This window comes from Arvicanthis niloticus, chromosome 16 (genome assembly GCF_011762505.2).
Source record: "Arvicanthis niloticus isolate mArvNil1 chromosome 16, mArvNil1.pat.X, whole genome shotgun sequence".
Taxonomy (NCBI): Eukaryota; Metazoa; Chordata; class Mammalia; order Rodentia; family Muridae; genus Arvicanthis; species Arvicanthis niloticus.
The window spans coordinates 51,219,868-51,242,931 of NC_047673.1; the positions used below are offsets into that span (position 1 = coordinate 51,219,868).

The 23,064-nt window shown below is 44.7% G+C and overlaps 1 protein-coding gene across 3 annotated transcripts in view; it reads left to right on the top strand.

The window, feature by feature from the left end:
- Sh3rf1 (SH3 domain containing ring finger 1) overlaps positions 1 to 23,064 on the top strand; it is a 159,850-nt gene that overhangs the window by 132,622 nt on the left and 4,164 nt on the right. For 2 of the 3 annotated variants that reach the window (XM_034520891.2, XM_076914184.1), the window contains exons 8-11: positions 879 to 1,049; positions 4,680 to 4,939; positions 6,188 to 6,546; positions 15,803 to 16,155. In XM_034520891.2, coding sequence (XP_034376782.1) covers positions 879 to 1,049; positions 4,680 to 4,939; positions 6,188 to 6,546; positions 15,803 to 16,155 — 1,143 coding nt within the window. Of the gene's footprint in view, positions 1 to 878; positions 1,050 to 4,679; positions 4,940 to 6,187; positions 6,547 to 15,802; positions 16,156 to 23,064 lie in introns of those variants that run through there. The other variant, XM_076914186.1, reaches the window with a different exon arrangement.

Genomic DNA, 23,064 nt, shown 5'->3' on the forward strand with positions numbered 1-23,064 from the left:
TACCACAGTCTTAAGCAGCAGTTCTCAACCTGTGGGTGTTGACACCTTTGGTGGAAGGGAGGGGTTGAATGACCCTTTCACAGAGACTGCATATCAGATATTTACAGTGCGATTCACAGCAGTAGCAAAATGACAGTTATGAAGTAGCGACAAAAATAATTTTATGGTAGGGGGACCATACTACATCGGGAGCTGTATTAAATGGTTGTAGCATTAGCAAGGTTGAGGACCGCTGATCTCAAAAAAAACAGGAAGGTATTCCACACACATCAGGTCTCCCTACAGTCAGCATACAGAGAGCTGTAAGTCCCCAGCAGTAAGAATCCAGAGAGGTCCAGTTGCCCTGTGCAGTTTGCCGCTGACAGAAGGCATCTGCTTTGTGTGGATCTGCACCTGTAGGGTTCAGAGCACTGGCCGATGTATAGGTCAGCCGCCTGCCTGGTCTCTCTGTGTGGACAGGCACCTTGTACTCAGTAGCTCTTTTGTGCTTCCTACAACCCAGAGTTCCTTTGACTTTCTCTATTACAGTCAGTTTCCTGGCTGAGCTCAGAAATGCAGGTACGGCCTAAGCCTGCGGGTTCCATGCGCATAGAAGGCAACATATTGTGTTTCCCAGCGGAACTGTATGCCCATATGCCCTCATCTGGGGCTCATTCTCAAGTCTAACAAGTGCCATTTGAAGCGCTCCATTTTCCCAATGGGCTCCCAATCCAGAGCCCTAAGGTAGACACTCTTGGAAACCGCATTAATTCTTTCATAGCACGTGAATAACATCCAGGAGGGACACTCTTAGTCAAAAACAAAAGCCTCTACCGGCATTCAAAGGGCAGACGGCCAAACCTCGCCTGCTAGTCTGACATTTTTTTTCTTTCCTGTAGATACGTTGCTATATATCCATACACTCCCCGGAAGGAAGATGAGCTGGAGCTGAGGAAAGGGGAGATGTTCTTGGTGTTTGAGCGTTGCCAGGATGGTTGGTACAAAGGGACATCCATGCACACCAGCAAGATAGGTGTCTTCCCTGGCAACTATGTGGCTCCCGTCACAAGGTATGTTGCCGGATCAGCGCTTTTCTGCATCCTAGAGAGGGCGTTTTGTTCTTCCGTGGGCTTTTCAGCTCATGCAGAGTCCTGCTTGCGGTATAATTACCTGTTGTGTAGCCAGGGTTTGTAAAATCCATATCTATATCTGCTAAAATTCCTTCTAATACCAAGACTCTTAGTTTACTTTTCATGTGGATATGCGTGGAAATTATAGGTTTCCACCAATAAATGTGCTGGGGTATAAGCACTCTGCTTTAATTTATATGTGAAAAGACTCAACTGTTCCATTTTCAGTATTTTTCTACTAAAGAAATTAAAGGCTATATTATTAGTGCATGCGTATCTGTGCAGTGTCTGCTATATACACCAGACAGGCAGCTTCCTAAACAGGGCATTATTGACTCCTGGTCTTCAGTTCTCTAATGTAGTTGCCTGTGTCATCTTCCCACTTAATAAATGGGGGAAACTGAGGCACAGGGAGACTAAATAACTTGCCTGCAATCACATAGTAAAGAAGTGTTTCGAACCCACACTGGCTAGGTCTGCCTTTATTTCATTAATTTTTAATTAATTGCCTTTAAATTCTGGCAGTTGATCTTTGTAATACCGTCAAAAATAAATATTCCTTAAATACGGCATAAGTGAATTTTAAATGATAATAGTTTTGCTCCGTATGAGTCATTTGCCAATAGTGGAACATATCTTTGGGTTTCTTAATTGATGATGCTGGCAATTGGTGAGTACACACAAGGGACTCTGCTGAATCCTGCCATATGCAGGACTCTGCCCTTTCCTGATAGCCTCTTCCATCCGTTCTGTTTCTGTAATAAAATACTCTGACCAAAAACAACTTATGGGAGGAAATGGTTTATTTTTGGTTACAGCTTCGAGTCACAGTTTATTACTGAGGAAAGTTGAAGTCTGGCAGGAGCCGTGCTGGATACTGCTTGCTGGCTCGTAGGCAGGTGTTAGTTGAGCTATCTTTTCATACAGCTTAGGAGAATAGTTTACCCACAGTGGTCTAGACTTCAATAAACAAAAGGGAAAACCCCACACATGTATGTCCACAAGCCTGTCCCTCAACTGAGGCTGTACCAGATTAGTCAAAGCTAACCGAGACACCCTCAAAAAGAAATAATACAGCCCAAGATGTCATTCGGGCCCAGAAACCCTCATGTGTGTGCTACACAGACATGCTATGCACATACACACACTCCCATGCACACAAAACTATTTTTTCTTTTAAGATAGTGTACCTCCTGGTCATTGAGGCTGAAAGAAATGACTTATAATGACATTAACACTGCCCCAGATTTTGATCACTGACTCTTAATAAGCAATTCAGGTCTAAGTATGTTAAATCATGCCTCCAACCTCCTGACTTTAAACAAATGGCTTAATGAACTGACATGTTTGTCAGCCATTGTCCTTGATTTATAGGTTGGCCAGCAACCTAATCAAATGAAAATCACTATTGTTGCAGACGGTGACAGAATGTTAGCTTCAATTTGACTTGCAGATTTTTAATCAATATAAATCTTTTCTGTATATGTTAATTATATATTCAGGATTTGACACATCCGGAAAATGGCAACCAGAACCCCCCCTGGTGTGTGTGTGTGTGTGTGCCTATTTATATATTTATGTGTTTATATATAAATACATATATCATAAAATACATGTATAATTAAACAAGGGAAATACAATAATACAGAATAAAATTAACAAAAGATCACATTTTCTGCACGATTCCAAACCAAACTGTTAAAAGTCTCTGCACATGTAACTCTGGGGAAATGCTTGCTTGCAGCAGCTGCTCTGTAATGCACCATTGTGGAAGGATAATCTTGATAACGAAGTATTAATTGTAGATTCATTATAAAATTGCTATGCACAGAATTGCCACTTAAATGAATTGATACCATTTAAAAATACACACTACACAAAACTACTGCATACTTGATTAAACTCAGCTGTAAGTCAGTGTTTAGAGCTGACTCTGTCACTATGGCTGGGACAGTGATGGAGGAAGAGAACAGAGCCCTCGTGTGCTGGCCTGAACTCCGGAGGGTTTTTATGTTGGGAGTGGGTGTCTACAGCAAGGCAGAGCATGACAGCATGGACTCACAGTGGCTCTGTGGGCTACATGCAGAAGACCAAGCCAGCCCAGATCCCAGCATGGATGGGCATGGGGCTCAGGAAGCCCCAGCTATGGCTGAGGAGCCATTGACAATTGACAGCAGTTAGGAGGGCAAGTCAGTTTTCTTCAGGATGCAGCCTCTGGAGGCTGTTCATGGCCCGACATCCATGCACATAACGGTGGCACCACATGGGCTCAGTGGGCTTAAACAGAAAAGGCCGCAGCCACACATGAAGTGGGAGGAGAAAAGAGATGGGAAAGATAGGGCAAGGAATTGAAGGGAATGAGTCTGGGAAAAGCATATCGATGCATGTAGGAAATTCTCAAAAAATTAAAATAAAGGTGTACCATATTCAGTAATCGAGAGGCAAGCTTTAGTTTATGGAGAATAAAACTGGAAAGGAGGAAGCAGTCTCCATGAAATAATTAAATCATAAGGCATGACTTGAACTTAAGGTGACACGACTTGAACTTAAGGTGATGCTTCTTAAATGACTTGGTCTGTGCTGGGTCTTGAACTTGGGATTGTGATAGGTCATCAGAAAAAAGCCAAAAGGGACATTCCAATTGTGTGCAGTGTGCGCAGTGTGTGTGTGTGAGTGAGTGTGTCAGAGTGCATGTGTATGTCTGTGAGTGTAAGAGAGTGTGAGAGTGTGTGTAACTGTGTGTGTGCATGTGTGTGAGTGTGTATGTGAGTGTGTGTGCCTGTGTGAGTATGCAGTATGTGTGAGTGTGTGAGAGTGTGTGCAGTGTGACTGTATGTGAGTGTGTGTGTGTAGTATGTGTATGTACCTGTGAGTGTGCATGTGTGTATGTATGTGAGTGTGTATGCCAGTGTGTGTACAGTGTGTGTGTGCCTGTGTGAGTATGCAGTGTGTGTGTGAGTGTGTGTTAGTGTGTGTGTGAGTATGCAGTGTGTGTGTGAGTGTGTGTTAGTGTATGTGTGAGTATGCATGTGTATGTGTGCAGTGTGTGTGAGCATGCATATGTGTGAGTGTGAGAGTTTGTGTGCAGTATGTGTGAGAGCATATGTGTGAGTGTGAGTGTGTGCAATGTGTGTGCAGTGTGTGTTGAGTGTGTGTGTGTGAGAGAGAGAGATAACTATGTTCACAGGCACTTGTGTACTATGTTAGAGGCAGGTTGAGAAGGTCAAAGCAGAATCAGTATGATGCAAATGGTGGGTCTTGCTCAAGATGAAACAGGAAAATTCATGACTTTGAGATTCCATGGAGCTTGGTGGCCATGGAAGGGGAAGCTAGCCCTAATAGCTGTGTTCTTAGGTAGATAGGATGCATGGTTTGGTGACTCAAGTGGTTCCAAGACCATTCTCTGACTCGTCCATCATTCTTTGGATGTGCTTGTCTTAAAGTCTTGTAAAAATAATTCCATTCATTTTTTAAAAGGCTCTGAGGCTCCAAGTCATTGTTCTTGCATTCACTTTTCCGTCTCTCACTTGGCTGATGGATTGGGCTTTCTGTCTGCTTCTGTCTTGGCAGGGCGGTGACAAATGCCTCCCAAGCTAAAGTCCCTATGTCTACTGCGGGTCAGACAAGTCGCGGGGTGACCATGGTCAGTCCCTCCACTGCTGGAGGGCTTACACAGAAGCCCCAAGGAAATGGTGTGGCTGGGAATCCCAGCGTTGTCCCCACAGCTGTGGTGTCAGCAGCTCATATCCAGACAAGTCCTCAGGCAAAGGTCCTGCTGCACATGACTGGGCAGATGACAGTCAACCAGGCCCGCAACGCTGTGAGGACAGGTACAAGGGGAATGGGCTTAGGTGACTAAACGGGTCAGTTACGACCGGTGTCAAGAAAAGTAGGTGTGAATGTAAAATAATTGCTACCGTTTTGAACTAGAAACTAGCAAACCATATTGCCAATATTTCTTCACTACTGTGGCAGGTACCCCTGACAGAAACAAGCAAAGAGTGACAAAGAGATTACTTGGTAGCCAGACCCTATCACTGAAGGTCTGTGGTTGAAGTAGAGCATCTCGGAAGAGAGCATTTGGTGGGGCAGAGATGCCACCATAGGGTTGGCCATGAAGCACAGTGAAAGAACCAGCTCAAGATACACATTCCGAGATATGCCTCAGCAACCTGCTTATTCTAGCCAGGTCCCACCTCCTAGTAGCCCAGTGATGGAATTAGCACTGTCATAATCCAGTCACCCCTCAGGACCACCAAGCCTTCAACACATGAGGCCTTTCAAGGGACATCTTATGTCTAAACCATAACAGGCATTCTATAGCTGTTCGCTTGGGGTAAACACACCCTACACATTCATTCAAAACCAGTAGGCCTGAGGTAGAAGAAGAATTAATCAGACCCTAAGAATATGAGTGGTTGGGAACTTGAAATATGACTTCTGCAGTCAAGGTCCCGCCTCCGATCTCACTGTTTCTAGCTGTGTGACTGCTTCGTGATTCTCTGCTACCCCGTGTGCTGGTTCTTTTTTTTTTTTTTTTTTTTTTTTTGATGAACTTAGTCACAGGTCTATTTTAGACTTGATGGGAATTCAAGCGCCTTTCTTAATTCTGAGGCACTGAAAAGCCTACCAAGAGTCTTGGGTAACAGTAGTGGAGTAAAAGGAATACATGTGAGTTCTAGCTGAAAGACTGCAAAGAAAAGTGAGTAGCCAGAAAGGAGAGAGACAATGTAGAATCGGTAAAGGACTTCAGTCTGGTGCGGTTTGTTGCCATGGAGAGCCATCAGAGAGTGGCCCCGTGTCTCTAATGCTGTGGGAAGTTACTGTTCATAACTGAAGGGCTTTGAAGAGTGATGACAGCATATCTCCCAAGTCCACAGTAACCTCAGTTGCTCATCTGGAAGCTTCCAGAGATCCAGCTAGGACTTAAGTGGGTTAAGCATTCCTGCATCCGTTCTTCATTGCAGTAAATGACAATAAATGCCTCTCGTTATGGTCTACCATGATGAGGTGACTCACATTTCTGTAAGAGTGTTTACTAGGCCATTGACCCTGTGTTCCCTCCTGTCACCCATCAGTTGCAGCACATAACCAGGAACGCCCCACGGCAGCAGTGACTCCCATCCAGGTCCAGAATGCTGCCTGCCTCGGTCCTGCATCCGTGGGCCTGCCCCATCATTCTCTGGCCTCCCAACCTCTGCCTCCAATGGCAGGCCCTGCCGCCCATGTTGCTGCCGTCAGCATCAATCGAACCAATGCCCCCCTGGCCTGCGCTGCAGGGGTTTCTCTGGCCTCCCCAAATTTGACCACTGCCACTTTGGAGAACGAGCCCAGTGGTCGAACACTGACCATCCTCCCTGGACTCCCCACGTCTCCTGAGAGTGCTGCATCAGCGTGTGGGAACAGTTCAGCTGTGAAACCAGACAAGGACAGTAAGGTAAGAGCTCCTCCTTCTCCTCACTGTTACTCCCTGAAGGTTTGTTTGTTTGTTTGTTTGTTGCCACTGAGAGGGCTCACTGTTCCACGGCCCTTCAGGTTCTTACCATGGGCAAGTTCATGTGCCACGTGCCAGGAATACGATGGTGCAGAAACCTGGGCACTGCCCCAGCCTCATGCCTCAGCCCTGCACTTTTCTACATTTGTAGAAAAATGAGTTGTCAGGCCCCCTGCTGGGTAAGAAGGAGACCACAGTGAACAGGATTCATTCAACCTCAGCTTGCAGCATTCCAAGCCTAAAGGAGGGACTTTCAAGTAACTTACTCTTTCATTATTTTGCCGTCTTCAAATTTTCATGTCCAATGTTCTTGCTATGTGTCAACTCCTCTTTTAAATGTTTTTTCGACAGATGAGAGGTTGGAAACTGTCCATCAGAAATGTTATTCTCGGGGTCAGAGATGTGACTCACTAATTAACAGTATAGAGCCTTACTGTGCTTACACAGGACCCAAGTTCACTTCCCGGTGCTCACAACTGCTTGTAACACCAGTTCCAGGGGTTCTGATGTCCTCTTCTGGCCTCTCTTGGCATTGCACTTGTATACACACACACACACACACACACACACACACACACACATACACACACGACTAAAAGATAAAAATACAAATTTTAAAAAGTTACTTCCAAATGTATTGTATCTATTCTCCTTTCCACCATACATCAGCAGAAATAGCACCTGAAATTGAAATATAGGGGAGACCTCATCTTTTCTTTGGGACTTGACTTTAAATAAATACGGTAGGAAGCTGTTTTCAAACATGTCCCTGTGGTTAGGCTTAGAGACTGGTGGTTGACACACAGAATAAAGTTAAGCGTGGATAAAGTCTGGGTGGTTGTACCACGGCTTTGACTTTCTGCTCAGTATTCCGTGTGTTTCCCATAAAGCTGGAGAGCAGGGCTCTGAGCCACCTGGCTTCAGTGGTGATGTCTGTCTTCTCTACTTAACTGGGTAGAGAAGCCTGTAAATAGAACTTTATAAGGAAATAAACATTATAGCCTGCTGACAAGTTAATATTTAATTAACTATTAACATTAACTTTAAAAACGATTGGTATCTGCTTCAGTGTTTATCATTAACTCTGTTACGCGTAGTGCTCAGATGGACAAGTTCTACTTTGTGTTTTCAAAGAATAATCTTAATAGTTTGAAATGTTCAGGCTTGGGCACAGTGTCCTTGGTCACTTAGAACAGGACTCTTCAGTCTATTAAGAGAATGCACTGACAGGTGCTGGTGAGCCAAATAAGGGCCCTTAAAGATGTCTTCCTTCTGTCCCAGGATCCACCCTTACTGCTTCCTTACTAGCAAAAAGGATTATGCAGATGAGGACTTATCCTTTTGAGTGGACCCAGTGTTCAATATGGGAACCTTCCTGAAAGGGGACAAGAAGGTGGGGGCACTTGAGATAGAGATAGGTAGCTCACAGGTGGAATGACAGGAAATAAGACACAAGCCACGGGATGCAGAAAGCTGAGAAACAGAGGCCAGGAGCCAGGCTCTTCCCTCTCCATGTCCATATGGAAGGTCTCCCTACAGCATCTTGATTTTAGGACCTGGGTTCTTCTTCCCACAAAGTTTGAGGTAACTTATTTCGGTAGCCACTTGTATATGACATTGTCATTCTCTTTACTGTCCATTGGTGGAAAATGCCCTCTGTCTGCTTTTAGGACATAGCAGACATAGATTCCAAGTGCCATATCTCCAGATGATGGTCTTCCCTCTGCAGTCAACCCTTAACCTACTGGAAGTCCGTAGAGCATGTATCTGTCTCCCTGTGTCCTCCCTTCATCTTAAGAACCTCCTAGAATGCCCTGAGGTCTCTTCAGAACTGAGAACTTGTGCTTTCTTGGGTTTTCACTTAATCCTCTTGTCACAGATTTCAAATCTCCCCTCTTAATCCTGCTCCAGATTCAGTGTAGACCCTTAAGAAGGATGATATTAATTCAGTAATTCCATGATTACCATTGTTTACGCAGGCATGCCTCCTTAGAGCTGAAGTAATAGCTGGGCCCACTTCATCATATCAAGGGAAATGTTGCCGGGTGCCACACTGAGATCTGACCATTGTCATGACAGTTCTGCTGTTATTTATTGGTAGTAAAGTCTTCTGGAAGCTTCTCCTCCTTGGAGTGTCATTTCTGCCTGTAAGCTCTTGTAAACCTTCCTTTAATGCCATCTGAGAATTTCCCAGATGGTCTGCAAATTGCTTTAGAGCAGCTATAAAGGACCACTTTCAAAATAAAAAAATTACTGGTCAAGAAATAGAATCTTCAGTCTGTATGGAGGCCTAACTTTCTAACTGCGTGGGTCAAGGGAATACCCAGAGGAAGGTGGGCTCGACTTAAGTCATGATAATAAGTTCGATGAGATAATAATTCCTGTAGTGAGATGCTGTTACTTTTCCATCCCAGAATTCCTGCCTCCTAGCAAGGTTCCTATAGTCTGTGGTGAGGTTAAGACGCCCTTTCTAACTCACAAAAGCCCAGCTTTTCCTCCCTGTTTTTTCTTGTCTCTTCTTTCTAACTTTGCATTCTCTGATCTATCCAACTTTCTTACTTTTCTCTAAAGCTTCCTTCCCTGCCTTGAGCTACTTGTCCACCATGCCTAACCTACAGTTTATCTCAGAGGCTTGGCTTTTCCCTTCTCTCCGCCCGGCAGCTGCTGGGGCTAGCATTGGTCTGACCGTGCCTGTTAAAGTTACTTCTTAAATTCTTTTCCTAATGAAAGTAAGAACCCCAAGAGGGGAACCCAAGTGCCCTGGTATTATGTAGCACCCGCAGAGGACACCCCTCCAAAATAAAGCCTTCAGGCAGTGCCTCATCTTCCTTTGTAAATTGGAGCTGAACATGCCCTTCTTTGCCTATTGAACTGACCCTGATTCCAGATCCACCCAAATTGCTCAGAAATGATTAGTTTGCACTTCCGATGTTAACTTCCTCTGTGTGGCGGTGACTATCGTGATCTCTTCCATGTCAGGGTTTGCTCACTCCTCTGGGTACAGAGACTTCCCCTCCCTTTCCTCCTCCTAGCTAAGAGCCACTGTTCATGCCAGACAGGAGGTCTATGTTCTTTTTTTTTTGTTTTTTTTTTTTGTTTTTTTTTGTTTTTGTTTGTTTGTTTGTTTGTTTCAGACATAACCTTAAAATAGCCCTTTAATATTTTCTCCTTAGAATTTTGGAAAGTTCAAGCTCATTCTGGGTTTTAGCCTTGTTGCGTTGGAGGGTTCTTTGTGACAGAGTTCTCTCTTGATTTTTTTGCACGTGGCCTTTAAAACTTGGCTCCCATTATGCCACTCCTTGGGGGGCTCCCACCTGGTCCCTCAGAGACCTTTCCGTTTTCATCTGTAGGATAATTTGCAGTTGTAGAATTTCATTTTGAGGGTCCTCCCGTTCTAACATTTCCTCTTTGAACTGGAGGCGATTGCATACTTTTTTTTTAAACTTTCAAAAATCGATTCTTTTAAACTTTATCACAAGCTCCTTCCGGGGGAGCACTTTTTCTATGTTCTTAGAATTTCTGAATCTCTGCTGTCTGGATTCTCCTTACCCCGAAACCCCTATCACCAGTTGATCAGAATTAGAGACAAAGCTGACTCTGCTTTTTGTGGCTTAAACTGTAGGGAATCAAAAGGCAAGTGTATGGGGGATGGAGACGGTAGTGTGGGTCCAGTGGGGCAGAGCTCTGGGTAATGTAATATGGTACCCTCTGACCATGCCTTCCTTTTCTTTCTGCATCATCGCCATCCAAAGGCAGTGTGGGGTAGTCTGCTGCCCTGGGGAGGGTCTGGCTTTCTGTACCCAGATTATCAGAGGGCTGTCACTAAGCTGTCACTGGGATGCCACTGTATGAATAACTCTTGGATATACTTCCAGTTCTACTTGCATACTCCTAACTGGGTCAATTCTTTTGACTAGTAATTCATCTGGGAGTCATTTCCCACAGAATCTTGGGGAAACGAGAAGCTGTATTTTGTCCCAGGGCCAAGACCCTTGGTATATTTACTTTATTTAATGATAAGCTCTTGAATTGTACTTTTAAATATCATCTCTGTAATTCCCTGTTTGAAATCCCGGCCCTGTCATTGTTACTCCTGATCTCCTCTGTTTCACTGGCTTTACAGCTCTGTCTGGACACGTTTCTTGGGTTTCAGCTGTCTTCCATCTCTAGTTGACGACAGTATGCACAGCCATACCCAGCTTTCAGCCTGGGTGCTGGGGGTTCAGATTCAGGGTCGCACAGCAAGACCTCTCACCAACTGAGCTGTATCTCCAGTATCTGGACACGTTTCTAAGAGTGAGCACACAGCCACCATTTAGTGCCTCAGCTCCTTCAAGCCTCTAGTTCCTAGTGTTGTCTCCCTGAGGGTTCTTAATGCAGACTTATTGTTTGAAGGCCTCTTCTGTAATCGTCATGCTGAAGAGCCTCTCTTTTGCCTTCTCTGGCCTCTTCCCTGGCTTCCTTACTGGTTATTTTTTTGCTCAGATTCTTTTTTTTTTTTTCTTCTAGATTTATGTTACTGTCAGAAAGAAGCTCATCTGCGTGTTTTGTTGGGAAACGTTCTTGGGGATCTATAAATGGCCTCATTCACGGTCTCTGCTCTTGTTGATAGCTGGGATCCAGACCTGGTCATCACGGTGCCTGTCTGTGCGCAGAGTTCAGCTAGGAGATGTGAGAAAGAAGGACAGGGGGGAGAGGGAGACAGAGAAAAAGACACAGACAGACAGACAGACAGACAGACAGACAGGCAGGCAGGCAGAGGGGGAGCTGTGTCTGCATGCTCTTATTATTCTGCAGGATAGAATCTCATTTCCACCCCCTTGCTGGCATAGTGATTTTAGGCAGACTTTCAGAGCTTCAGGCAACAGGAATAATTAATTCCTACCTCATCGGTGGCTATGAAGACTAAATATGGAAATCCCCCTGATAGGGTTTAACAAGACTCTTGAAACAGGTGCTGTTTAATCATCTCTAGAATTTCAGGAAGCTTCCTTCCTTCAAGAAACCTTTCCTACCCCAGCATGCCCCCCCCCCCCCCAGCACCCCAGCCTCATGCCTTCCCCTGCTTGGTTCTTGGGCAGAGGACCTGTTATACAGCCATGCTTGTTGCTGTTAGATACAAACTGTCCTAGACACAGCACATTGCCTGCTTCACGTTGGATCCTCAGAAAGATTTGCTCAAAGTATGAGTGATTATTTTTAACCACATGACTTAAGAGATTCCTACCTAAGGACAATGACTCTTGCATATTAGAAAACTAGTATATAAATTGGACCTGTGGGCCCCAGAAGACTCTTGCTAATGTCTCCATGTACCTTAAAAATAATGAATGAATGAATGAATGAATGAATGAGTGAGTGAATGAATTAGGGATCAGACCCAGCACTTCTCACATGTCAGGAAAGTGCTCTCTTGAGTTCTAAGCTTGTTTTTGTTTCGTATGCTTTGTGCATGCATGAGTGAGTGAATACATGTGTGTGTGTGTGTGTGCATTTGTGTGTGTGTTTGTGTGTGTGTACACATTCGAGTTTGTATACAGGTGGAGGCCAGGCATCAGTCTCCAATGCTTCTCGTCAAGAGCAGTTGTTCTTAACCTGTGGATCTCGACCGTCTTGGGGGTCAAAAAGCCTTTTTGCATGGGTCACATACCAGATATCTTGCATATCAGATATTTACACTTATGAATCCTAACATCAGCAAAACTATAGTTATGAAGTAGCCATGAAATAATTTTATGGTTGGGGGTCAGCACAGCATGAGGACCTGTATTAAAGGGTCACAGCACCAAGAAGGGTGAGAAGCACTGCTCTAGAGCATCCACCTTGGTTCTGAGATATGATACTGAGTGACACAGACCTTGCTGATAGGCTAGGCTGGCCCTGAAGCTTTGAAGATCCAGCTGCCTTCACCTGCCCAGGCTACCATGCTCAAGTTTTTCTGTAAATTCTAAAGACTGCACTCAGATCCCCATGCCTGTGTGACCAGAACATTGCTAACTGAGCTGTTTCCCCATAAGTCAGTTTTTGTTTTGAGGCTAAATTGGAACAGGCCTGTCACCTCGTTAGGATCTTCTTGTGCCAGTCTCCCACATAGATGGGATTACAGGAGTGTATCACCAAATCCAGCTAGAAAACATTGCACATATAAAAGTAAAGTTTTTGATCTAGATACTTCTTTTTTTAAACTTGATATTATTTATTGTTTGTTTGTTTTTTGGTTTTTTTTTTTTTTCAAGACAGTGTTTCTCTGAGTAGCCTTGGCTGTGTTGGAACTTGCTCTGTAGACCAGGTTAGCCTTGAACTCAGAGATCCACCTGTCTCTGCTTCCCAAGTGCTGGGATTAAAGGCATGCCCCACCACCGCCCTGTGATAGTTTTAAATCATTAAATCTGAAGTGATTCTAAAAACATCATTTCATCAGAATGGAACAACCACAGGAGACGAGCTACTGAGGTACCTAGTGAAAGAGATACCCCATTTTTATATATGCTAGCATTATTTTTTTCTAAGTTATTTTACCCAAGTGTCAGCTATTAATCCTTTCATGGTTTTCATTTCTGCTGTGGGATTTTGAAATAAGCAAAGGTGTCCTTAGATAGTAAGTGTCTGAACCTGCAGAATTATCTCTCTCAAGTGATGCATTGTTCTTCTAATAGAGAAAGCATCAGAATGCGTTATAAATAGCACAGTTCCTTGGAACTAGGGCCTCATCTTTTGTGTGTTGACACCCCTACCCCCAACCTTCCACACCCCACCATGATGCCTAATCCTCTGCCTTCTGCTCTGTGGGTAGTCAGTATTGCTTGATGATGATAACATATCCCTTAGAAGTCATTAAAGCAAGTTGTGTTTAATGTGTTTAATCATTTTCAATGAACCAAGTCATCTTTCTTCTTAATCACTTTAGAAGCTGCTCCCTGAGCGCAAAGTCACTTATCTGATACTCTTTTGAGTGCCCAGATCTGAGCTTTTAAACGGCATCTTTAGCTGTGGCTCGCTGAGGTGGTAATTCATCAACGGACTTGATGTTCTCAGCCAATCTATGGGCTCCGGGGATTAGACTGTGATTTCTCATATCGTGACAGAAATAGCTGGATGCTGCATCTGGCAACCTTAGAAGTGGAAGCTATCAGACATCTTGCTCTTTCCAGCACAGATGCCCCACTAGAGAAGTATAGCACAGAACTGGGGATCAAGCCACTTCACTGACCACTGTTTTATCTCGTCTGGATTTGGGAAACCCAAAACATCCCTCCTGGGTACTTAGTGACTACTACTATCCATTCCTGCTTTTATCTTACTCCCTTGCACTATTTTCTTGGGCCTCCCCAGTTCAGTGGTGCCCTACCCTGTCTTAGGCAATGAATGAGATACAGAGGTAAGCACAATCCAGCCATTACACCCAAGCTGGTAGTCTGAGTCTGCAGAGTCCTTTATGGCAACATGCATTGTTGACTCTCAGACAATGTAACATGGGATAAGAGAAAGAAGCAAAGCAAGATGAGTTGAGGTTTCCCCTCCCTGCTCCGCCCCTCCCCACTCCACCCTTCCCCCCCCACCCCCCCACCCCCCCCACCCCTGCTCCCCATGGGTTAAGGAGATGGGTAAGGAGATGCATGGGCTCTGCTTATCTGTTGCCTATCCTGAGAAGACTGGGAGATGATCCTAGCAACCACTCCCAGCCCCTCCCACTTTGCTTTTCCTATTCCAGCCCGTAGAGCACCACACACACCACCGAACAGTATTTATAAATGGAGACTGTGCGGTTTCTCAGGGATCTTTGCTCACCGTCAGATAAATGACTGCTCGAGGCTCCTCCTGTTTTCTGCCGTTCTGTCTTCAGTGGAGTTGCGTTATTGTGGATAGGGGTTCGTTCCCCGAGGGGATTTTTATTGGGTCGGACTAACTCATATTACGAAGAAGAATTCCTCAGTGCTCTGTCTGCTTTTGAGCCCTCACTCCCCGTTTCTGTTAATGAGCCTTCATCCTAAAGAAACACATCTCTGTGAAGTATTTCCAGTGTCTCTGGTCAGAAGACTTAATTCCATCATTGATGTCTGGATGAAAGGATTTCAGAGATTTGACAATGACAGTGTTAAACCCGGTGACTGGGAAAAATAGAGGTAGATTTTGAGAATGGAGTAGGTAGAGCAAAAAAGCAAAGTGTCCAAAGAGACAAATTCAGGTTATGGTTTTTGGAGCATGGGGCGGTGTTGGGGGGGGGGGGACTCTTATTTGTACATTTGTTTACAGAAAGAAAGAAAGAGAAGAAGGAAGGAAGGAAGGAAGGAAGGAAGGAAGGAAGGAAGGAAGGAAGGGGAAAGGAAGGCATGAAGATGCCCGTGCACTGAAGCTCTCCTTAAAATTTTTTGGTTTCTGTCTCAGGGTTTGCAATCAATCAAGGAACTGTGTTCACAGTAGGAATGGTTTGGCTCCTGTCACTGTGACTGGTTAAATGTAATCAAGGCGGTGACATGTAAGAAGCCCTTGACTCTGATCAGGGCATCCTGAGAACGATAAGGTTCCATCGTGTTGACACGGAGTCAAGTATTACCAGGCTTGTATTTAAGCCAGTACACAATTGGCTCCCATAACAAGAATCAGAGGACAGGCAGTATTTGCAGAGATTAAACTCACAAGCTGAAATTTCCACTTTATTCTGCAGTATGTATTTGTGCTTTATTATTCCATTGATTGAGTTGTATGTGCGTGTACATGCACACGCATGACGTAGTGCCTGTGTGGATGTCAGAGGACAGCTTGTAGTTCTTGGTTCTCTTTTACCACACGGGGTGTGGGGCTCGAACTCAACTCTTCCGACTTGGCGCCAAGCTCCTTTACCCACTGAGCCATCTCACTGGCTACTTGTACATTTTATCAAAGTAAAATACAAATTGATAGAATTTTTTTTTTGTTTTACATCTTTTTAATCTGTTAATCTTGCTGCCCAAATAGAAGATAGTAATGAACAAGAGAATTTCCAGCACAAACAGAAGCAGGCAGGCAAAAAAAAAAAAAAAAAAAAAAAAAAAAAAAACTGTAAAGCAGTAAGCAAAAGGACAGGTTAACATCACACAGAAGGTAATGAATAACCGTGATGCAATCGAAAGTGAATCGGAGTGCCCTGGAGATTATAGGAGCGATACAACTGCCAATCTCCAACTAATATCCATGGTTTGGCTTCTTTTTTTTTTCCCAGAAAGAAAAAAAGGGCCTACTGAAGCTGCTTTCTGGCGCCTCCACCAAACGCAAGCCCCGAGTCTCCCCTCCAGCATCACCTACCCTGGACGTGGAGCTGGGTACGGGGGAGGTTCCCTTGCAGGGAGCAGTGGGTCCTGAGTTGCCGCTAGGGGGCGGCCACGGCAGAGTGGGGTCCTGCCCCACAGATGGGGATGGTCCCCTGGCCGCTGGGACAGCAGCCTTAGCCCAGGAGGCTTTCCATCGCAAGACAAGCTCCCTGGACTCCGCAGTGCCCATCGCTCCACCACCTCGCCAAGCCTGCTCCTCCCTGGGTCCAGTCATGAATGAGGCCAGGCCTGTTGTCTGTGAAAGGTGAGTTCCGCCGCTCTCAGAGAGAACTAATATACAAATAGCACACTTGAGGCTAGAATTTTTATTCTGATCTAGAAGATCGTTTTCTATGACGTCCTAAAATTTCAAGCCTGATTGGTAAATGACATTTGAGGTCAGTCTTTCTTTTTCTGTTACTTACCAACACACCGGTGTTTTCCCTTAGTTAACAGTTCATTCATAGCCACGCGGTATCTGTGGATCACTAAGCATGTAAGCCAGTGAGTGGTTCTCAGCTTCCTTAATCTTGACATCCTTTAATACAGCTCCTCATGTTATGGTGACCCCCCCCCCCCCAGCCATAAATGTTTGTTGCTACTGCATAGCTGTAATCTTGCTACTATCTGAATTGGTTGTCTGGGGTTAAGAACCACTGGAATCCTTTGTCCTTTAAGAGCTTACACTATTACCTACTGGAAGTAATTTTTTTATCCCGTCTCCTGAATCAGAAGAACATAGTGTAAATTCCAGTGGTTTGGTTCATATACTCAGAGTGATGAGCATTCTTCGAGTGATTTTGGCTTTGAACAGTGCTTACAAGCAGGGGTGGGGGGGATTCTGTTTCCTGGAGTCGTGGGGGTCTAGGGTAGTGTTAGGGAAGAAAACCTACTTAGTAAGACACAAATCTACCAGGACGAGAACTGGAAAGTTCACTGCTACTCGTTACCCGAGGAAGCATCATGCAGTACATTCAAATTTCTGTTCTGTTTTCATACAATGTAAACATGTAGGCCTCATCTGTTGTATTGTTTCTGTACACGCTGTTCTCTCTAGACGTGAATTTTAGAAGATAAACAAACTTCCAGTTTGTAGACATGTTCCCAGTTGGTTGACATTCTCTCTGTTTCTGAGCTGGTGACAGTGGTAGTGTCCTCGTGTTGCCCTGGCTGGACTCAAACTCCTCAATTCAGGCAGTGTCCACCTCAGCCAGCTGAGTGGCTAGCACTCTTGCTGTGCGCCGCCATGCCTGACTTGTGGCTTTGCTATGAAATGGTCATTTACAATGGTTTAGGCTGGAGAGATGACTCAGTCAGCAGTTAAAAGCATGCACTGTTCTTGCAGAGGTCCCAAGTTCTGTCTCTGGGCACGGGGTAATTGCTGTCTCTGGCCGCTTTGGGTACCTGCATTCATATGCCCACATCCATACACACAAATCTTAAATAATAATAATAACAACAAAATGACTTAAATTTCACTTTTTCTTTGTATTTCAAATGGAACTATATAAACATTTGTATTGACACACTTTCAATTAAAAGTAAACTCTTAAAACTAGAGAATAAATATCAAATAACCTATGTTTATAAAGTATACTTTAATATGCATTTTCATAAAGAGCTAAAATTTTCTGTAGTGTAGTTCTGACTGATATAAAGCTAGTTTTGAAATGACACATTACCCTAAAAATGTTCCCTCCCTACACACAGATCCTTCTGTGTTTCTCCATTGTGTTCTTGGGAAAGCTTTGAAAGCGAGCCCTGGCTTCACTCACGCTTTGATTCTGGAGTCAGCCTTTCTCCTGCAGAGTTCCAGTGCTGCTTTCCAGGGACAATGCCTCCTGTCCCTGGAGCTAGTCCAGTTACTGTGTACTTTCAGTCACAAAGGCCAGCTCTCTCCCTCCAGGCATTGATCTGCAATTTCCCCTCGAGCCCTGAGGCGCTTTACTGCCCGTCACTCCCACCCCCGTCCTTTGTGGAATCTGTGACTGTTTGGAAGGATGGTTCACTTTGCCCACATTCTCCCCAGGCCTTGGCTGGGCACTGCTGCCTCACCGCCACCCCCCATTATGCATTCCTTTTCAATCGCCAGATGTCCTTGATCTCTGTGGCTTCTGCATTCCGTTCTCTCCTCTTAAAAGGCTCTTTCTAACAGCAGGCTGTGCCTTTCAGGCCATCTGAAAGGAGAGCTGTCACCAGACAGGTGATGGCGTTTGGGGAACAAGAGAGGCACATCAGATAGGGAACATGAAGAATTTAATGACGGGACAGATGGACATGGGCACTCTGGAAATCTCTGACAGGTTTTTATGTGGCCATTTCAATTTTTAGGAGAGGGAAGGGGGTCCTTAGAAAAGATTTCAGTCCAACTTTATATTTTTATAATCCATATGCTCAATGGAATATTAAATGTAATAGCCAGCAACTTTCCACAGCCGTTTGCCTTCACACAGTGATGGTAATGGTATTTATTTAACTTGGATGCTTAAGTCCACCTGACTGTAAAAAACAATGGGAAACTGGTGTAGGAAAGCCATCCATTATCTCCCCCCCCCCCCCCGCCCCCAACCCCTGAGGATGAAGGGTTTTGGTTAATAGAGAGCTAGCAAGCATGTCATTTAGGGATTACCTGCTTGCATATTTCAAACCTTCCAACACAAGGAGAAGCACTTAGAGCCTCAGATGGAGGAAGTGTGGTTCAGAAAGCACTTGAAGTACTGAGTCCCTTCACCCACAGGCTACACAGCAGCAGCACTGGCCCTGGCAAAATGCAGCCGCCCTGGGTTCTTTATATGGGACTTTGAGAGATTTTTCATGAAAACATGTTTCAGAGCAAAGCGCTAAGACAGACGGAGCCCACATCCATCTACAGGGTGCAGCAGGAACAAGTGGAAAGTCCCCTGTCCCACCACAGCCCTGCTTCAGCCATCACCAGAAGGTGGATGGGACTAAAGGTTAAAAAAAAGTGCTGTCAGTGGAAAAAAGCAGTCACGTGACTCGAAGAGGTGCCGTCACATGACATGAGGTTGCGCAATCTCATAATGAGGAAGGATGAACCTTGAAGTGTGTTGACAGGTCTTGGTGTCAGCTGAGAGAAATTCTCCTGGGGAACAAAGAGATTCTTTTGTGTTTGTGGGAGAGATGGCTGTAGAAAACAAGCAAGAAATAGCCTGGTATCCTGGAGGCAGAGGCTGTCTAATTGATGATAGCAGAAATAATAAACAAATATTGTTAGGCTCTATTTTAGAAAGATTGAGGAAAAATCATTAGGAAATTGCAAAGTGAAGGTAGGAAAAAAAGGTCTCAGAAGAGACGGAAAATAAAAGTATGTCTGACAATTTTTTACACACACACACACAGGCACACACGTGTGCCCACTTGGCTTAGGAAAGCATCCCAAGTCACCTTTACCTGTGTGTATTTTTTTAAGTTTGGGAATTAAAGCAATAAACACTTACCCTACAAAGAAAAAAAAAAAAAAAAAAAAAAAAAAGCATGGTCTTTGATCAGGAATTAAACCAGAGTAGTCAGTAACATGCCAATTGGATAGTGGTAGATTTTCAGGAAGACAGTCGGGCTTAAACAGCAGGATTCATTTCTTTGAGTAAGTGACAATGAATCCACTGGGTAAAGCAATGGGCATAATTTATTTGGACTTTGCACATGAGACAAAGCCAGCCAGTAGGGTTTTGCCAGCAAAAGACTTAATTGGATATTAGATTGCTGTGGTAACTGACAGGAAGCAGGGAATACTCAGTTACAGGGCCCAGGTTAAGAGAGTGCTTCTTAGAGTCACAGGGAGACCCACTGCCATCATAAGAGGGGAGACAGAAATGACAACATGTGAACTACAGAGACACCAATCAAGTAGGCAATCAAAAAGGTGAAAGAAATAGAAAACTTTTTGGTATCGGAAGATTGCAAGAGCCTGTCCAGATAGAAGTCAGAATGCCCTTCTCCACACCACAGTAGGAATCTTTCTCCAGCTCCATTCTTGTGCCTGTCATAGTCACCCTAGAGGTAGAGGCCTATTTAGAACTGAGGCAAGCACACCCATGTGCTTTGTTCAAAGGGACCAATGTACTCTCCAACAACCAGAATGCAGGTCAGCCCTTCTCTTCTATCTCGCCTTCCTCTCTCTCCCTTCCCTCCCCTCCCCGTACATACACACACCCTACCCCTGCTCTCTTGCATTTTCTCAATCACACTCTCTGTGTCTCTCATTTTTTTTATTAATATTTCCATTATTTTCAGTTTTTGAATCATCTCATTTTTTAGTTGTTTAAGCATAGTTAACCCACAGCCAGATATAATGCAGAATGTGAGAGATCTTGAAACACTCAGTCCTGACTGGGGTGTCACCACCAAATCCCCCCACCCTCCCCAGGGCTCGGGGAACCCTGCAGAAGAGGAGGCAGAAAGAGTGGCAGAGCCAGAGGAGATGGAGGACACCAGGAGAACCAGGACCTCTAAAGCGAGATGAGCAAAGCTCCCATGAACTCACAAAGACTGAGGTGGCATGCACAGGCCTGCATGGTCCATACCAGGCCCTCTGCGTGTATTTTACAGCTTCTAGTTTAGTGGTTTGGGGTTTTTTTGTTTGTTTGTTTGATTGATTGATTGATTGATTTGGGGTTTTTAAAGATTTATTTATTTAATGTATGTGAGTACACTGTAGCTGTCTTCAGACACACTAGAAGAGAACATCAGATCCTATTACAGATAGATGGTTGTGAGCCACTTGTGGTTGCTGGGAATTGAACTCAGGACCTCTGGAAGAGCAGTCAGTGTTCTCAACCTCTGAGCCATCTCTCCAGCCCCCCAGTTTAGTGTTTTTTGATAGAATTCCTGAGTGTGCAAACGAGTGAGCCTCTGATTTTTGTGCCTCTGATTTTTTCTCTTGGACCCTTTTCCTTCTATTTGTCTTGTCCAACTCCCATATTACAGTTTTTGTTTTATCTTACTACGTTTTATTTTGTTATATTGTATTATGATCCCTTAGAAGCCTTGTCTAACAAGAGTCAGAAAGGGGATGGAGGAGAATGAGAGCCGAGGTAAGGAGGAACGGGAACAGCAGAGGAGGGGAAACTAGACTCGGGATAGATTATGTGAGAATGAAATATCTTTTCAATGAGAGGAAAACTAAAGTCTTGTTCAAATCCTCCCTATTCAAAGGTACAATCCACTGGTTCTGAGTGCCTTTACATCAGTCTTGAGTCACTGTCCGTCTCTAGAAAATCTTCTGCATCTTTCACTGAAACCGCATCATTCACAGCCGGTTTCTTCCCGTTTCTCCTTTCTCTACTTGACGATTCTGTATCACTGGTGTCCTGGAACAGGTTTCCTTTCTCGTCTGTCTCTTTTCTCTTAACATGCTGCTTTCAAGATCCTTTCATGTTGTGGCATGTAGTATAATTTCATTTACTTTCTTATTTCTTTTTTTTTTTTAAAGAACATTATGCATTTAAAAAAACATGCTTACTGAGTGGTTAGATCACTCACTCCTTCAATGCGCTTAAATAAGAATCATATTAGGTTCTGCGTTTGGTCACATGAGGCGGAGAGAGTGAATTCAGCATGATCCACCAGTTGAAAATAAGTGAGACAGGAACACAGATGGTAAAAATACAGTATGGACTGTGCTAAATGCCGTGAGAAATACACACGCGGCCCTCTGGGGTTCAGTCAAGCGTGAAATTACTTCCAGCTCTGGGGCTAGAGGTTCCCCCAGGGGAGATTTTGAGCCAGGTCTCGAGAGATTGGATAGGCAGAGGTATTTCGAGAGAGATTCCCCATGCAAGAAGCTACATGAGCCAGTATGTGGAGGAGGAGAAGCGGGGCTATGTTTGAAGAGACATAGTCAGGCTTGGAGGGAGGGCGGGGGGGGGGGGGGGTTGGAATATCTGTGGTGACGATGGCAGCTATAGCTATAAAGCAGGATTACGGCCAGATCGTTGAGGGCTTTGTGTAACTGTGTGAGGATTAACCTTACAGACACTGAGAGCCCGCTAATGGTTTTTCACAATGGATACCTACAGGTGGCATTACTTAATGTAAATACTTGAGTTGTGTGTGGAATGGTTTGGAGACAGGAGGAAGGCTAATACAAGAAGGAGGCGGGGCATAGTGAGGCCGTCAACCAGAATGACAGCGAAGGGGACCAGTAGGGGAGCAGCTTTTGGAGGCGGCCCAGCAGGCGCCACAGAAGGTCTGGAGAACGTAGCTCGGGTTCGGGTTCGAGATGTTCAAAAGTGCCCAGGAACCCTGTTCACATACAAGGGGGAGCACAAACCAGTGAGGCAGAGGGTGGGGCAGCAGGTGTTTGACATCTGCTTGTGGATCTCTGTAAATATTCTGCTTGGCAGAGCTTTTGGGTGCCTGAGTTCGCTGGGCTGTCCTGCCAGCCTTTGGGGCTGTGTGACAAAGTCTCAGTATAAACCGTTTCCTAAGGCTCAAGGCCAGGGCCTGCGCTGGAAGGCTTCTAAGTGGAGTCTGTCCCTGCGGCACCTGGCAGTCCTCACGTGACGCACACCATGTCACAGTTTCCATTCCGCACATGGCTTCTCACTCTACCACTCCCCCTCGAGGGCTATGACTTAGCAATGAAAATTTGCTCCCGCTGGGAACTTGGCAGGAAGATTATGTTCTTAGCCCGGCAGCCATTCTGGTCTGGGATTTTCTGACAAAATTGGTTTAGTGCATTTTTATAAAATGCAAATATTAATCTAATTCGCTTCAACTTTGTTAAACTCGTCCTGTTCCATTTTACCTTAACGCAGCTAGCTTGCAGACTGCCGGTCAGCAATGCATCTCGTGAGAGATCTACACAGAATATGCTTTCACTCAGTGGTACATTTCCCTCCAGAACTGCAAAGCTTCACTTAAATTTTAACTCGCCCCAAATGGCAACTACATCATTGCTTTTTATGTGGATTTTTGTCCTGTTGGCATCAGACCTGAGAAATCACATCTGGGTTCTTCTGTTAGATCACTGCACGATGAAGTTGTTAGTTTGCTTTTAAAGATGTCAGTAAAAGGATTCCAAAACTCTATGTCATCCCAAAGTGTGGGAACTCCCAGTGTCAGGATGTTCTAAAGAACGCCTGAGTTCATCTGTTAGTTGTGGACTAGCCCACATATTAAAATTCCCCTCCCTGAAGTACCAGACCCCTGC